This window comes from Hylobates moloch, unplaced genomic scaffold, assembly GCF_009828535.3.
Source record: "Hylobates moloch isolate HMO894 unplaced genomic scaffold, HMol_V3 SCAFFOLD_9, whole genome shotgun sequence".
Lineage (NCBI taxonomy): Eukaryota > Metazoa > Chordata > Mammalia > Primates > Hylobatidae > Hylobates > Hylobates moloch.
The window spans coordinates 82,600,375-82,618,931 of record NW_026652284.1 but is presented as its reverse complement, the minus strand read 5'-3'; the positions used below and the strand labels follow the sequence as shown (position 1 = coordinate 82,618,931).

Sequence of the window (18,557 nt, the reverse complement as noted above, 5' to 3'; positions counted from 1 at the left end):
AAGGTGCCAAATTATCTGGAACCACTATATTACCTATAATAAGTGCAGCAGTAGAGCACTATATAGAAAAGCTATGGTCCTTGACCTGGATGAGAAGTAATGTACATTTTCTTGATCACATGAACTTCTTAGAAGGATTGTAAAACACTGATTCTCTTATTTTTAAAATAAAACTTTACCTCATCTTGGGACACCTGTTTAAGGGAGGCAAAAACTTGCCAGGCTTAAGGTACAGCAGCTGAAGTGTTTAAGCGATCTGAGAAAGTGAAAAAGAATTAAGGCTTCTGTGCAATTTTTTGTCATTCTGTACTTTCCCCTACTGCTAATGCCCTAAACCAATGCAAGTTGAGTACAGTAACAAGAGGGCCCCTGCCCTCCCATAGCTATGACTTTACCCTAAAAGCTTCACAGATATGCCAACTCTCACCACTCATGGTCCATCCATGTACTATCTGAAACTAGTTTATGTGCTCATTGTCTGACTTCTCCTAGTGACCCTACACAATAATAGCAGAGGCTATCAGAAACTCTATCCTTTTTCACTTAAGCCCAGTGTGTACCACAATGCCTCGTCAAAAATCATTTATGAATCAGTAAATTATATAGTTCCCATGTCAGAAACGGAATCATTCAATTCCCTCTTTACCCTAACATTCATATTAACCATCAAGCCCTACAGTTACTAAATATTGAACTCTTGAGTTAATCTGCTTCTCTCCACATCCACTATCATTACCTAACTTTGTCACCACCTTCTATCTAGATTATGTCAAGAGCTTACTAACCGGTTTCTGTTTGTTTTGCTCCCTTTAATATGTAGAGGCAGAACAAGTTCTAAAATGCATATTAACCATTTTACTCACCTGTTTAAGATACACTGACTTTCCACAGAGGGCTATGTAAGATGAAGTTCAAACTCAACAAGGCCCTTCATGATTGGATCTTGCTTTACAGCCTTATATTTACTTGCTATCTTGTTATACTGAAAGACTTGCAGTCCCCTGGTGGGTTATGACCTCTGTCACCTTGGAGCCTGTATAAATACTGCTGCCTCTGACCTTACTGCCCACTCTCTACAGCCCCTCATCTTGGAATGGTTAGTTCCTATTCATAATTCAGAATCCGGTTTACCCACCTCTTTGAGGTGCTCTCCTTGACCTGCCCTCCACCCTCCACCTTGACAAAGCGGTTTTACTTTCTTTGTACTCCATCTGAACAATGTATCTGCTTGATTTCCCCTTCTACTCTGTAAGTTCCTTTAGTGTAGGAACTCTATCTCAATTACCTTTTTCTCTCCAGTGCCTGGTATAATATTAAATTTATTGAATGGATTCAAATGACCAACTTCAATCCAATTTAGGAACATACTGTTGTAACCTGTTGATTTTATCTCACCTGGAACTCTGCACCTTTGAAATGCTGTCTTATTATCCAACTCTATGACCCAAAACTCCTGTCCTTCTAATGCTCTCACACTTACGAGTAAAAGAAAGTTTTCTCACTTCTTTTCTTCTGCATTTAGCCTAGACATAGCAACTTATTCTGAAATAGTTAAGAGGGAAAATGTTCTCTGTGCTGAACTCGAAATTTTTTAGAAAAAATCTATATTGCTTGCTGATTCTTTTGCAAAAACTGCTTTACTTACTATTAATGTGAAGGGTTGCTAAGTATGGCTTTCAGGTTGTCACAGCTGGATCAGATCAATGGCTGAGCCAATCAGTTCCGAACCACATTACTAGAAACCCCCAGTTGGATCTCATAAGAATCATGATCTTGACATGTACAAAACAACTCACTGTTTTCCTACTAAGACGTCATGGGCAAAAGGCACTGCTAACTGCCTAGTCTCTGGATTAGAAACTTGTAGTCATTGCTGGGCGCAGTGGCTCATGCCTGTAATCTCAGCACTTTGGGAGGCCGAGGCAGGCAGATCACCTGAGGTTGACAGTTCAAGACCAGCATGACCAACATGGAGAAACCTAGTCTCTACTAAAAATACAGAAATTAGCCAGGCATGGTGGCGCATGCCTGTAATCCCAGCTACTTGAGAGGCTGAGGCAGGACAATCGCTTGAACTCAGGAGGCGGAGGTTGCAGTTAGCCGAGATCATGCCATTATATTCCAGCCTGGGCAATAAGAACGAAACTCCATCTCAAAAAAAAAGAAAAGAAACTTGTAGTCATCCTAGAATCCTCCCTCTACCCTACACTCCATATCCAACCAATGATCAAGTCATCTTGAGTACATTTACTTAACTCACATGCACGGATTCTTCTTGCATTCCCCACCACCACTGTCTTATTTCAAGCTTGCTTTATCCTGCACTTGGCCTATTCCAATTAGCTCTAAACCAATCTAACTCCAAAATTTTCACCTTCCTTCACACTGGAGGCCTTCCTGAATTATAAATGAATGGCTCATTAAGTATAGACCTGTTTAGTGGTTTTCAAACTAGGGTTCAGGATCTGCCAATTTTCCACAAGCATCTTATTTTGATTCTTAATATATATGCAGTATCTTGAATTACCTGGTTGACCATTTATGATGGCACTGATGTCAAACAATAGACAAAAACTTAAAGAATGGAATTAAATATGTAAATGACACATTTATTCCTTGTGAAAGGCAACTGATAAAAGGAGTTGTAGAAAAAGTTATCCCATGGCCACGATGCAAAAAAACATGCTTCATTAATGGTCACTATAAAATTCACACTGATGCAATATAGTTTCAGCAAAGCAACATCATCATCCATTGCTTTTGGTTGTAAACTGGAATTTTACCATTTCTATAGTCTTGTTTGTATTTAATTTATAGATCTACTTTTAGTTGTGTAAAGCTCCAAGAATAAGGAGTTTATTACTGGTCTTAGGTTTGTACATACTTAAGTAACAATACACATGTAGTTTAAGTCAATATCAAAGTGGCTGTGAAAATTTTTTTATTTAAAAGGGGTTGAGGTCAGGCACGGTGGCTCACATCTGTAATCCCAGCACTTTGGGAGGCCAGGGCAGGCGCATCACTTGAGCTCAGGAATTTGAGACCAGCATGGCCAACATGGTGAAACCCCATCTCTACAAACATACAAAAATTAGCTGGACATGGTGGTGCGTGCCTGTAGTCTCAGCTACTCAGGAGGCTGAGGCAGAAGAACCCCTTGAACCTAGGATGCGGAGATGGCAGTGAGCCAAGATCACGTCACTGCACTCCAGCCTGGGCAACAGAGTCAAGATTCTGTCTCAGAAAAAAAAAAAAAAAAGGGCTGGGGTGTTGAGACATCAAGTTTGAGAAATGAGGATTTACCCAGTGAATGACATACAATAAGACAGCAATAGCTTGAAATTACAAATTTTCTATACAAAAGGCTAGCTTGTCTTTTAGATGATCACCACACAAATCTCTAAGTGGAATGGATGCTGGACTAGTTACTATGGCTGCATAACAAATTATCCCAAAATTGGTGGCTTAAAACAACCATTTGTTATGCTTGTGGGTTAGGAATTTGGACAGAACCCAAGATGGTGTTTTTCCTGCTCCATGATGTCTGGGGTTTTCAACTGGAAGGCATGACAGCTAGGAGCTAGATTCCTCTGAAGGCTCATTCATTCACACATCTGGAGGTTGATGCTAGCTGTTGGCTGGTGCTTCAGTTGCTTTCCATGTGGACTCCCCAGGTAGTCTCTCTGTGTCAGCTAGTTTTTGGCTTCCTTTACTGTGGTACCCAAGCTCCCAGGGAAAGTGCCCAAAAGAGAGACAACAAGACCAAAGCTATCTGTAGTGTCCTTAATGAACGAGGCTTAAAAGTCATGCATCACTTAACAACAGGGATATGTTCTGAGAAATGTCATTAGACGATTTCATTGTTGTGCAAACATCATAGAGTGTATTTGCATAAACCTAGATGGTAATGCCTACTATACACCTAGGCTGTATATGGTATTGCTCCCAAGCTACAAACTTGTACAGCATGTTACTGTACTGAATATTGTATGCAACTGTAACACAACTGTATTTGTGTATCTAAACATAGAAAAGGTACAGTAAAAATATGATAGAAAAGGCTTTTTTAAAAAGGCACACTTGTACAGGGCAGTTACCATGAATGGAGATTGCAGGACTGGAAGCTGCTTTAAGTGAGTCAGTCAGTGAGTGAATGTGAAGGTTTAGAGTATTACTACACACTACTGTAGATGCCATAAATACTGCATACTTAGGCTACAAGAAACTTATGAAAAATATTTTTCTTCAGTAAATTAACCTTACCTTACTGTAACTTTATTTCAAAAACGTTTTAATTTTTTAAAGCTTTTTGACTCTTTTGTAATAACACTTAGCTTAAAACACTGCATAGCTGCACAAAATTTTCTTTCTTTATATTCTTATTCTATAAACTCTTTTCTATTTTTTAAAATAATTTACTTTTTAAACTTTTTTTGTTAAAAACTAAGACACACACATGCATTAGTCTGTGCCTACACAGGGTCAGGATCATCAGTATTACTGTTTTCCACCTCCACATCTTGTCCCACTGGAAGGTCTCCAGGGGCAATAAATACATGAAGCTGTCATTTCCTATGATAGCCATGCCTTCTTCTGGAATACCTCCAAAAGGACCTGCCTGAAGCTATTTTACAGTTACTGATTTTTTTATATATATAATTAGAAGGAGTATACACTAAAATAATGATAACTATAGTAAATACATAAATGAGTAATATAGATTAACACTATCAAGTATTATGTAGTGTACATAATTATATGAGCTATACTTTATACACTGGCAGATTTGTTTACAGTAGCATCAACACAAACACGAGTAATGTGTTGTGCTATGACTATAACGTCACTATGATAGGAACTTTTCAGCTCCATTATAATCTTATGGGACCACCACCATATATGGGGTCTATCATTGACCAAAATGTTACATGGCACTTGACTGTATCCTATTTGTTAGAAGTTAGTATTAATAGCCAGGTGCCGTGGCTCACACCTGTAATGTCAGCACTTTGGGAGGCTGAGGCGGGTGGATCACGAGGTCAAGAGATCAAGACTATCCTTGCTAACACGGTGAAACCCCATCTCTACTAAAAATACAAAAAATTAGCCGGACGTGGTGGTACACGCCTGTAATCCCAGCTACTCGGGAGGCTGAGGCAGCAGAATCGCTTGAATCTGGAAGGCGGAGGTTGTAGTAAGCCGAGACCATGCCACTGCACTCCAGCCTGGTGCCCAAGTGAGACTCCATCTCAAACAAAAGTTAGTATTGATGGCCTATATGCAAAGGGAAGCGCATTAGACACCACCTTTTAATGGGAGGTGTATCCAAGTTCTGGAACAGCATATGATACCAGAAATATTGTTGTGGCCATTTTTGGAAAATACAATATGCCATAAAGTCCATATGAAGATGCGGAATCCTCTTACTCCTTGAGATCTTTCAGTTACACGTTATTTTTTTCCATTTGCTCTCCCAATAACTTTGAATATCCTGGGGGAAACTCATACTGCCTACACTATTCTGAGTACTGTGATGTTTTTGCTATGTCATTTAAGAATATTCAATTCTGCCACAGAAATTGAGAGAAACTAACTATGGGAGCAAATGACTTGTTAGACATAATGAAATTTGTAAGATGTATTAAGTATAATAAATAATTACACTGTGAGGCATGTTAAAAATCGGATGAACGGAACGTATATGTATTGAACATACACAAAAATAATGGAATACATGAGAGTTCCACTTTTAGATTAAAAGGGCTGGAAGGACCAAGTAAATCTTTTTTTTTTGTTTTTTTTTTTTTTTTTTTTTTTTTTTTTGAGACGGAGTTTCGCTCTTGTTGCCCAGGCTGGAGTGCAGTGGCGCAATCTTGGCTCACCACAACTTCCGCCTCCCAGATTCAAGCGATTGTTCTGCCTCAGCCTCCCAAGTAGCTGGAATTACAGGCTTGCACCACAATGCCCGGCTAATTTTGTATTTTTAGTAGAGACAGGGTTTCTCCACGTTGGTCAGGCTGGTCTTGCACTCCTGACCTCAGGTAATCTGCCCACCTCGGCCTCCCAAAGTGCTGGAATTACAGGCATGAGACACCGTGCCCAATCCCAAATAAATCTTAAATATTCATAAGGTAATCATCATGTTACTGCCAGACTGACAACTATGTTAATCCCCAAATCAGCCACTCACTGGTGAGATCCACTCTGGCTCCACACATGCTCTGTCCAAGAAACACAGATACCATCCATAGCTGCTCAGTAGGTTAATTATAACTGGTTATAAATCCAGTTATAGCTGGAGTCAGGTTCCAGCAGTTCTCCAAAAGAAAAGTGTGTGCTGGCTCCACCTTCTACCTGCTGAGCACTCTTGCTCATCCTCACTATGGTCCTCATAACTACACCACTAGCAAGGAAGGCTGATGCATCAAACAGTACACGAACAGTAACATTAAGATTCAGATGGTATAATCATTCCACTCCCCTCCCCACATCCTAACCAAAATATGTCAGTCCGCTCAATCTCTTTCCCCTTGCTGTTATGTTTTAAAATGATTTAATAGGGTACAGCTTGTGTGCTTGTTTGGCACAGAACTGGCACCTGTTTTGTGAAGTGGCAGCTAAGAAGACTGGCTGACAGAAAGCCCAAAGAAGGAGGCAAGATTGAGAACAACAATCCCACTAATTTGAATGTGGCAGGGCAGAATGGGTCTGTGGTGCAGTTTAAGATTAAAAGGCATATTCCAGCCAGGCACAGTGGCTCACATGTGTGATCCCAGCACTTTGGGAGGCCAAGGCGGGCGGATCGCCTGAGGTCAGGAGCTCGAGACCAGCCTGGCCAACATGGTGAAACCCCGTCTCTACTAAAAAAAATACAAAAATTAGCCAGGTGTGGTGGCAGGCGTCTGTAATCCCAGCTACTCGGGAAGCTGAGGCAGGAGAATCACTTGAACCTGGGAGGCAGAGGCTGCAGTGAGCTGAGATCCTGCCACTGCACTCCAGCCTGGGTGACAGAATGAGACTCCGTCTTAAAAAAAAAAAGGTGTATACCACTTAGTAAATTAATGAAAGCCTATTGTGAACAGAGTTAGGCAACGAGGCTGATCAGATTCTAGACTTCGTGTACAATCAATCAATGAAATAGACACACCTGTAAAGTTGGAGATGGAGGCTAAAGATACAATTAATGTGTTCCAAGGACAGGAGGTTTGGACTAAAAATGGAGCCTGCTACTTTATTACAGAACTCTGTTCTTAGGGACCAAGAATGCATTTTCAATTAGAAAACTGCAGTTTGGTTCCATCACACCCTGACCACTATAGTATAGTTTTCTCTATCCTTTCATTTTCCTCTTCCCCATTACTTTATTGTATGTATATATTAGTTACAATGTAACTATGTAAACAATTAAATGTGTAACTGCAAGATTTCCAGGAGTAACAGAATTCTACATCTTCATATAGTCTTTATGGCATATTGTATATGCCATAGTTATAATGCATAAAAGCATATTGCATTTTTTAACCAAATGGCCCTTTTTTTTTTTTTTTTTTTTTTTGAGAAGATTTTTTTCTTGTTGCCCAGGTTGGAGTGCAGTGGCGCGATCTTGGCTCACCGCAACCTCCGCCTCCTGGGTTCAAGTGATTCTCCTGCCTCAGCCTTCCGAGTAGCTGGGATTACAGGCATGTGCCACCATGCCCGGCTAATTTTGTATTTTTTTAGTAGAGATGGGGTTTCTCCATGTGGCCAGGCTGGTCTCGAACTTCCGACCTCAGGTGACCCACCCACCTCGACCTCCCAAAGTGCTGGGATTACAGGCGTGAGCCACTGCGCCCAGCCCCAATGTAATCTTTTGGTCCACATCAAATGAAGATAGGATGGCGGAGAAATATGGTTTTGTGAAAAGACTCCCTTCTCCATTAATACCATGCTCATTCAGGTCTTATCTTTATATTCCAGTTAGTTACTTTGCTCTGTTTTAACCAAAAAAACCCCACATACAAAACAAAACACCATTAAGTTTTTGCATATCTTCTTCAGTTGAGGAATTGTAATGTATTTCGTTTATGATTGTAAAGCCAAGGACAATTCTTTTTTTTTTTTTTTTTTTTGAGACGGAGTTTCTCTCTTGTCATCAAGGCAGGAGTGCAATGGCGTGATCTCAGCTCACTGTAACCTCTGCCTCCAGGATTCAAGCGATTCTCCTGCCTCAGCCTCTCAAGTAGCTAGAATTATAGGTGTGTGCCACCACGCCAGGCTAATTTTTGTATTTTTAGTAGAGACGGGGTTTCTCCATGTTGGTCAGGCTGGTCTCGAACTCCTGGCCTCAGGTGATCCACCCGCCTTGGCCTCCCAAAGTGCTGGGATTACAGGCGTGAGCCATGGCACCGGCCTAGCCAAGGACAATTTTATAACTCTTTGTACGTAGCTATTACATGTAAGGCAATCTTTCAGTAGTGATACATTACTCTTAAAAAAAAATCCTAGTTTTCCTTTCAAGTCAAATGTCTTGTTTAAATAAACTTATAAACTGTGTGACTCAGGCATCTCAATTTGATCTGAGCCTTTTGAACTCAGCCATCTCAGTTCCATGACCCTCTGGGATGGCCTGACTCGTACGTGGAAGCTACCATCGCATCAAGGTAATTTCCCACCCCAATAAGTGTTTTACAAGTAATATATTATTATATTCACACAACAACCTTATAAGGAAGGGATTATTATTCTTATCCTGTAGATGAGAAAGCTGAGTCTCAGAGAGGTTAATTGACCCAAGGTAGCATAGCTAATAAGTGAGGGAACTAGAAATGCATGCCCACGATGATATGATTCTTTTTCACCAAACTCATTCATGTTTGTATCTTGAATACCTAAACATGATGCCCGACACACAATTATTGTTTGATGACTTTAATTGAATCTGATTATTTGCCATGTGGCCTATAGTAAATTGAGACTCAGTTGCCTAGCAGAATGTATGTGGCTATTATTTAAGGTTCACAGATGAAAAAAATTTCATTCAGCATTTGACCCCTAGTAGTTGCTTTAAGAAAGACTGTCTACCCCCACGCTATGGCAGGTTTGAGAAAGAGCTTTCAGCATTTTCAACGCTTCAAGTGAGATCTTGATCCTATTTACCATCCTTCAGCCCGCCACAAAACAGGTGCATGCTGTTCAGGTCATGGCAAGATCCCGTCAATCTTTCAGCTTCAAACTACTTAAACACATCTCTCTTCCATTTTAATTTTGTTAGACCAAACTATTTTTTTTCTAAATATATTTTTTTCAAAATATTTTCCTGACTTTAGTAACGCGTCCCTCTCCCCCTCACTCACCCGCATTCACACACACACACACACTTTCCCCCAGACACTTCCCCTTTTCGGTTGTTTACGCACGAAACCAGCCAGCGCTTTCCCTAGCGAAGTGTTTGGCGGGGTGGCTGTCCCGTCCCCGGCGCTTCCCACAGCAACAGCGCGTTCTCTTCGCCTCCCGCAGTCTCTCAGGACAGGCCGGGCTAGCGCAAAGTGCCGTGTTCCTGGAGCACCACGAGGGCCAGCTCGGGAATCTGGCGCCGGCCTGCAGGACACCTGCGGCACCAAGTGGCTAGAGCCCGGGGAGGGCGAGGCGAGGTGGGACGGGGCGGGGTGGGCAGCGGGCTGACTCCCTCAGGGCGCCAGCGAGAAGGCGAGGCCGCGCGGGCTCTGGGCGAGCTCTTCAGGAGTGGGCGCCCGGAGGGGGCGAGCGGAGGAGGCGGGGCCGATGCGGTGAAGTGGGGCCAGCTGGAGTAGGCTAGGCCGTCCAGAGCAGGGGACGTCCCTCAGTGGAAAGCCGGGCGACTGGGCGGTGCAACAGAGTAAGGCGGGGCCAGCGGAGGCAGGGAGATTTCCTTAGGCCGCAGGCGCGGAAGTGGGGCCGGAGTAGGCGGAACCCCGAGGCAGGGGAGGCGCGGCTGGCAGAGGTAGGCGGAGCCCCAAGGCAGGCGGGGCCTGCCGAGACATGGAGAATCCCTTAAGCCACAGGCTGGGAGGCAGGGCCGGCCGAGGCGGGGAGGATCCCTTAGGCCGCAGGTTGGGGAGGCGAGTCGGCCGAGGCGGGGAGAAACCCTTAGGCCGCAGGCGGGGAGGCGGGGCTGGCCGAGATTAGGCGGAGCCCCGAGGCGGGGGAGGCGGGGTCGGGCTGGCGCAGGGAGAGTCACTCAATGGACAGGCGAGAAAGCAGGGCCGGCGCGGCGGGGCGGGGCCGGCCGAGTCCCTAGAGCTGGGGGCGGGGCGGACCCAGCGGACCACAGGAACACCTGGGTGCTGTCGTAGTTCGAAGTGGCCTGAGAAGCTCAGTTCCTTCAGCACCTTTAGCTTCGGCGGAGTCTGCGCGATGGGCGACCCGGAAAGGCCGGAAGCGGCCGGGCTGGATCAGGATGAGGTAAATGTTGCCGTCGCGTCTTCCCCCTCCCAGCAGTCACGCCAGCCCGTTAGATTGCAAGTTGCAGGACCGCTGTTGGAAATGTTATTCGCCGCGGTCAGGACAGGCCTGTCCGCCCGCCCTCGCCGCAGCCTGGCTTCGTCGTTGCGAGCGCCGGGGAGGCCGTCCCCGGGGAGGGCGGAGGAAGGAGCTGACTTTGGGTTTGCGTCCCGCTCCGCTGCTCTGCCCCGGGGCCAGCCAAGGACGACGCTTGGAGGCCGCAGGCCGGGGTGAGACTTACACCTGCGTTTATCTGCCTCACGCTCTCCCACCCTCCTTCCCTGTTTTGGAGCCCTGGCCAAGGAAACTGAGGCAAAGAAAGAGGACTGTGGCGGCTCTGCTGGAGAGGTGCATACCATTTGGGATGGTGACACGGAGTTGGAGAACGCTTGTGGAAATTGACACAGGTGGATGGGGTGAAGATGACAGGTAGAAGGGGACACGAAATCCTCATGACCTCCTCCCAGTGAAAAAATCAGGGTAGGAGGCCACTTTTGCTCAGGCCTGGCTTCTTAACTAACTGAATCTTTGGGGTGTCACTTTCTTCCTTTATACAATGGAAGTGACACTTCACAGAGAATTAAGTAAAATGCTTTATGCAAAGTGCCACGAAAGTTGTAAGTGCTTAATAAGCCCAAGTTGTTCATGCTCTCCACAGATCCTGTGCTGATAAAAGAACCTCAAATAAATAAACCAGAATTTGTTAGACTGTAGGATTGTATGGTAGTTTAAACTGTTGCTGTATAATTTTCAAATACTGTCATTTTGCAAATACTTCTAAGCCGTTTGTAAACAAGAGAAATGCTTTTTGTACTGCTGGAACCTGTTGCTTTGGTATCTTTGATTTACTGTGAAGATTTGGAGGAAACAAACGTTTCCACCCCAAGAGATTCATGCTTGGCCCTACTTTCTTTAGAAAGTTGTAGATGCCAGGTTTGGGATTTTATTTGACTTGATTTTTGTAAGCATTTAGTAACTAACTGTAAATATCCCTCAAGCTTTTTCTTCCTGTTTTGAAACAAATACGTTTAGTACCAACTTCCCTACTCAAAGGGGAAAATTCAGACTTTGCCGTTTGTGCTAATGGCACCGGCAGTGATTCAGGCTTAACACCTGGATATTAAATTTTATTTATTACTCCTATCTCAGTGATACAGACCCGCAAGGACAGACAGTATTTTAGATTCAGAATGAATTTTAGCGGTCCAAAAGTTTTTAACTTGAGATGCTGGGATGCCTGAAGCACTTTGTTTTTCCAGATGCCGGAGTGCATAATAGGAGACCTGCATCAGAGTCACTTGGAGTATTTTGTAAAAAATGTAAATTGCTGGACCGGCACCCCAAACATAGTGAATCAGAATCTCTTGAGATCTGCATTTTTAACAAGTACTTCAGGTGATCCTGGTACACATATTAAAACAAAAACAAAAAGCCCCCCACTGTCTTAAAGGATCTATAGATAAGACTAGAAGGGGCTTTATAAATCTCCTGAAGTGATATGTAGATTTTGTATATGCAGATGTGAATCTTCTGAGAAAGGGGTCCATAGTTTTTGTCAGTTTCTCAGAGTTAACTATTGCTAATCTAATTCATAGTCTGTTGTCAAGGTAAAGTTTAGGCCAGAAAACATTAAATGGCTTGCCCAGGACTCAGTAGTGGAGCTAAATTTAAAACCAAGTTCTTGCACCTGGGCCGATATCCCATTGGTTCTGTCAGATTTTGTGGGAATGGAAATGAAAATGATACTTACAAGTAGTATACGACTATGACAACATGCAGCTATTTTACAGAAGTAGAAGAGACATAAAGGCAAAGAAACAGAAGTGGTAGAATTGGGGCTGGATAGGATGTAAGAGTCTGGTATGATGCCAGCCTAGATTGGGGCATCGTAAGTGCTTGCTGGGGAATCTTGACCTAAATTGTTGTCCTGACATGCCCAGGCAAGTCTTCCAACTGGGTGACCAGAAATTGAGTCAGTCAGAAACTGGAAGTACCATTCTGGAAAAGACAGTAGAATGTCACTAAGGAATGCCTACTGCTAAACTTTATTTCAAATTCTCGTCACTTTACACCTGTGCAGCTATAATAATTTTGTTGTTTCTCTATCTCCTATCTTACCTGCCATTCAGTCCTAATTACCATTGCCAAGTTAATCCTTCATTAGACCAGTGCTTCCGTGTCACTGACCCTGTGCCCCCCAAAAAACTCCCCAAAGGGTCTCAATTCCTACCAAAAAGCCTGGCCAACACCTCAGGCTGGCGAAGTCTTGTTGAGGCTGCTTTTTTCATGCTAACTGCCACATCTTAATTTAAGTCCTCATTTCCATCTTTGAAATTAGTTCCTTAGTTGCTTGCAAAATCTAGTTTTTTATCAATTAATCCTATACGTGGGTTTCTGATTAGTCTTCCTAATGCCACCTCTATTCATGTTAATTCCCATTCAGAAACTCTCCATGACTATTTGTACCCCTAGATCTGTAGGGTACAGATTTTCAAACTGTACCCTGCAATGAACGCCAGCACCTGGGGTTGGGGGCAAATGGGGAGAATTGGAGTATGAGCCTTCCAGACCTCCGATGTTTGAAGATCTTTGGCCACAAAATTGATTCCTAACCTCTTAGTCTGATTTATCTTAAGAGTCTAGATCTTTTGCTTTAGCCAAATCACATCATTCCTACTTTTGCTTTTCCTTGTCCTGCATCCATTTCAGTCAGTTTTAATCTCAGCTGGCTCCCCTTCTTTCATCTGCCCTTTAAATATCAGCATTCTCTAAGCCTGTATCCTCAGTTGTCTTGCTGCTCTATATGTTCTCTTTGGATAATCACATCATTCCCTTGGCAACCACTAATGGGATCTCCATCAATCCTTTTCTGCAGTGTTATATTTTTAACTGCTTACTGGACATCTTGAAACTGAATTCATTATCTTTTCTTTTTTTTTTTTTTGAGACGGAGTCTCACTCTGTCACCAGGCTGGAGTGCAGTGGCACAGTCTCGGCTCACTGCAACCTCTGCCTCTTGGGTTCAGGTGATTCTCCTGCCTCAGCCTCCCGAGTAGCTGGGATTACAGGCGCACGCCACCATGCCCGGCTAATTTTTGTATTTTTAGTAGAGATGGGGTTTCACCATGTTGGCCAGGATGGTCTCAATCTCTTGACCTCGTGATCTGCCCGCCTCAGCCTCCGAAAGTGCTGGGATTACAGGCGTGAGTCACTGCGCCCAGCCTGAATTCATTATCTTTTCTAATGACCTAGTTGACTTTGTAAGGATATTGTGTTTGTAACTTTGTTGTTGTCGCCTGGCTTGGTGGGAGGAGTTAAATTAAACTTCTGTTAAACATCTAACGTGAGAAGCACAATTTTTGTCTGATTTATTCATTTATTCTCCAGGTACTGAGCACCTTCTGTGTGCCTTTTAGATCTTGTTATCACCCAGTTACTGGAGCTGGAAACATCAAGGGCATCTTTAACTGTTCCTTGTCCCCTTGTCCCAAATTCAAATTTTTAGGAAGAATAATTCATTCTAATTCTGAATATCACTTAAATCAATTTTTTTGTGTGTTTCTAGTTCAGGCAAGAGATGGGTAGTACAATAATCTTTTCATTGTTCTTTCTGTCTCTAATTTCTCTTCTAATCTAGGAATGTTTCTACAAAAGCGATCTTAAAACATATCTGATTATGTTATTTGCCTGATTAAAAACCTTCAGTGGCTCCCAATAGCATACATGTCAGAGTTATTAGATGCCAAAGTGTTTTATATAAAAGCAGACCACTTTGACCTGCTCAAAAATTTTTTAAAAATCAGATTACTACTAACCAATTTTGCTCTTTTATTAACCCTGTAAAAATGTAGATACCCATGAGCTTTGAAATTTCTATGTATGGCTAGTAGGCTGCTCTCTCATGCACCCATATATTTCTTTTTGTTTTGTTTTTTGAGATGGAGTCTTGCTTTGTTGCCCAGGCTGGAGTGCAGTGATCTTGGTTCATTGCAACCTCTGCCTCCTGGGTTCAAGCAGTCCTCCCACCTCAGCCTCCCAAGTAGCTGGAATTACAAGCATGCGCCAGCATGCCCGGCTAAATTTTAGTAAAGATGGGGTTTCACCATGTTGGCCAGGCTGGTCTCGGACTCCTGACCTCAAGTGATCCGCCCGCCTACCTCAGGCTTCCGAAATGCTGGGATTATAGGCATGAGCCACCACACCTGGCCAGCCACTGCATCCAACCGGCGATATATTTCTGTTCCTACTAGAGGCTGGGCGAGGTGGCTCATGCCTATACTCCCAGCACTTTGGGAGGCTGCAGCAGGAGGATCACTTGAGGCCAGGAGTTCGAGACCAGCCTAGGCAACATAGTGAGACCCCCATCTCTACAAAAATTAACTAGGCATGATGTCATGTGTCTGTAGTCCCAGCTACTCTGGAGGCTGAGGCAGGAAGATCCCTAGAGCCCAGGAATTTGAGGCTGCGGTGAGCTATGATCATACCACTACACTCCTGTCTGGGTGAAAGAGCAAAACCCTGTCTCTGAAAAAAAAATTTTAAAGCTAGAAAGTGTAGGTCATACATTATGGTGTGGAATATTCAAAACATTTGGGGCTTCAGTCAGTGAGCCAAGTTTAAAAAAAACAAAAAACTTTGACCTTATGGCAGAAGATTAGTAAAAATAAATAAAAATGTATGTGTTTAGGCTGGGTGCAGTGGCTCACGCCTGTAATCCCAGCACTTTGGGAGCCTGAGGCGGGCAAACCACCTGAGGTCAGGAGTTCGAGACCAGCCTGGCCAACATGGTGAAACCCCATCTCTACTAAAAATGCCATAGTTAGCTGGGAGTGGTGGCGGGCGCCTGTAATCCCAGCTACTCAGGAGGCCGGGGAATTGCTTGAACTGGGAGGCGGAGGTTGCAGTGAGCCGAGATCATGCCATTGCACTCTAGCCTGGGTAACAGAGTGAGACTGTCTCAAAAAAAAAAAATTATGTGTTTAAGTCACATAGTTTAAGGAATACACCATTTTCTTATGATTCCTACCTTTAGCCAATTTTCAACTACCTGTTTGGATCACTTTGCATAATAAGGCCTCTACTGTATTATTGTCACTATAAATATTGTTTTTTCAATTTGGTTTGGTTTTGGAAAAAAAAATAAAAAGCTTGGTTCACCTCTGAAAAATCCATACAAATGGTTGCAGGCTTTTTTATTTGTTTTTTTAACTGCCTATTTTTCACTCTCATGGTATTCTTCAGTTGAGCAGAGATACCAAGAGAAACTTTCATCTGAGGTCATCCAAAAAAAAAAGAAAGATAACCTGGAAACACAAGTTTATGCATTGATGATTTGCTGATTTCGTTGCTGTACAGTATAAAACATTTGTTTTGGTTATTTTTATTACTATTTTAAAAGGATAAAAACATTTAAAAGTGAAATTTTCTCCTGGTGTTTGTGACATTACGGGGATCACAGAGTTCTCTGGGAAGTGTTCTCTGCTGCCTTTTAGGTTTCATCTCCTCCCATTGTCCCCCACTACCATCAAGTCCAGACTTAGAAAATTACTTCTAGTTCTTCAAAAATGTTGCATACCATCATATCTTTTTTTTTTTTTTTTTTTTTGAGATGGAGTCTTGCTCTGTCACCAGGCTTGAGTGCAGTGACGTGATCTCAGCTCACTGCAACCTCTGCCTTCCGGGTTCAAGTGATTCTCCTCCCTCAGCCTCCTGAGTAGCTGGGACTATAGGCACGCGCCACCACACCCAGCTAATTTTTGTATTTTTAGTAGTGATGAGGTTTCACCATGTTGGCCAGGATGGTCTCGATCTCTTCACCTCATGATCCACCCACCTCGGCCTCCCAAAGTGCTGGGATTACAGGCGTGAGCCACCATGCCCGGCCCATCATATCTTTTTTCACATTGTTTTTTTCTTCTAAAATATGGGTTCTTAGATTAGGTTCACAGAGGGTACTCTGGAGAGCCTAGAGTTTCAAGATGCGTATACTTTCTGAAATTGTATTTAAATGTATGTTTGTGCACGTATCTAAGCATTATGAAATAATATGTCATCTCTAGCCCAGCTCAAAGGTTGATGTTGGTTAACCTCCTTCTCTTCACATTGCAAAAATCCTTCATACACACTCCTAATCCAGCTTCTCCTCTTAACAGTCTACAGGTTATCAGGATAGAACAGGAGAATGTATATACAAATGTGACTTTCATTCTAACTTAAAGGTACTAGTCTTCAGCAGATCAATTATTTATCATCATTTAAAAACTTCATTCATCGTCAGGGCGTTTGGTGCTGAAGAGTGACTACTTGTGTTGTCCTTCCTAACTTTCAGTGACAAAAGTATGGAAGTTCCCAACTTTCATACTTTGAGTATATCCCAAATTTCAGTAACAAAAATAGCAAAGGCCAGGAGTTTGAGACCAGCCTGGGCAACATAGCATGACCCCCATCTCTACAAAAAATTTAAAAATTATCCAGGTGTAGCAATATGTGCACAAAGTCCTAGCTACTTGGGAGGCTGAGACAGGAGGATCACTTGAGCACAGGAGTTTGAGACTGCAGTGATCTATGATCACACTACTGTGATCTATGCACTCTAGCCTGGGTGACAGAGCAAGACCCAGTCTTAAAAAAAATTGCTCAAATATTTGTGGAATGAGTACCAACTAAGTGCCAGGTACTGTGCTAAGCACAAGGGATTCTACAAGGGTGAAAATGGTTTTTACTTTCAAGAAGCACAGGATAATATAGACAATTAACAGGGAATTAAATTGCAGTGAGCTATGTACTTATATCTGGAACCTAACCCAGGCCTTTGGGGTGATGTGAAGAGGGGAAAATGTGATTGATTTTAGTGGTTATTGGGTTGTCTCACTGATGTATTGTGGTCCTATGTTAAATTAAAATTTTCTAAAGATACCTAGAAATCTGAGTACAGGAAGAAGAGAAATTAGCAGCCCATTTACTTAGCAAACGTGCTTGACACGATACTAAGCTCTGGGAACATCACAACAAATAAAAATTGGTTCCTCTTCTCCAGGGCTCAAGTGCTGTATCTGAGGAGGCCCACACCTTTAAACAAGTAGTTAAAATCAAGACCATCTGTACTGTGATGGCAGTAGGTAGAAAGCACGCAAACCCCCCTGTATTTGAATAGCCTTGTGCTTGTATTTTGGCCTTTCTTCTTGCTAAGCCTTAGCCTCCTCTGCTATAACACTTGCTTTGGCGAGGTGACAATGGGTGGACGCTGGAGTAAGGAACATAACGGGCCTGTCACAGTAGAGAGAGACAGTTTTGATTAGGAGTCTAGAATTTGTAGGTGTTCTAATCCTGGTTTATACATGTTTAGCTTATTTGTATGTCCTTTGTTTATACTCATTCTCACACATGTGCGACTCTTGATTCTCTTCTGATGTTCCCACTATTTTAAAAATATATGCATGGCACCATTTGCTCTTAGCGTGCAGTCATGTTTTGAAGCAGTGTGAATACAGGTATGTGTTTCTCACTTTATTCACAAAGCTTTGAGATGGCCCACAGTGAGATCATATGCAGTGATGTTAAAATGTAAATAGCAGTAACAAATTGGAGTATCAGAAGGTTAAGATGAACAAATGTTAAGTTGTAGGTAATGAGTTTTCAGATAAGTATTATAGTATTTCAGTGAAGAGTAGAAAGAAAAAACATTAAAGTAGCTTATACCAGTAGCTTATTCATTCCAGCAATCTATATCAGAGAGGCTCTAAAGGGACATTTGGTTCACAAACTTAGAAATTTGCCCATCATGATGACATTTATGGGTCTAGCTTTGTACTTATCCTCAAACTAGCAATAATTACATTAATTTTTGAGTGCTTGCTATATACCAGGCTTTGTTTAAAGCACTTTTAATCATCAGAATAAACCTATGAGGCAGGAATTATTTTATAGCTGAGGAGACTGAGGGTTAGAGAAGTTAAGCAGCTTCCTATGGTCACACACACACTTCCTAACAGTATTAGTCAGCTACCAGGTAACAGTAAGGATTCAACCCAGGCAGGCGGGCTCTCAAACCAATGCCGTCTCCCTGACTTCCCTAGATGTATGTGTAGGTATGAATAAAG

The 18,557-nt window shown here is 42.8% G+C and overlaps 1 protein-coding gene across 1 annotated transcript in view; it reads left to right on the top strand.

The window, feature by feature from the left end:
* The first annotated feature begins 10,423 nt into the window (after positions 1-10,423).
* RRM2B (ribonucleotide reductase regulatory TP53 inducible subunit M2B) overlaps positions 10,424-18,557 on the top strand; it is a 36,471-nt gene continuing 28,337 nt past the window's right edge. The window contains 2 exon segments of the mRNA XM_032760155.2: positions 10,424-10,633; positions 10,635-10,688. Of these exon segments, the coding sequence (XP_032616046.1) occupies positions 10,424-10,633; positions 10,635-10,688 (264 nt within the window).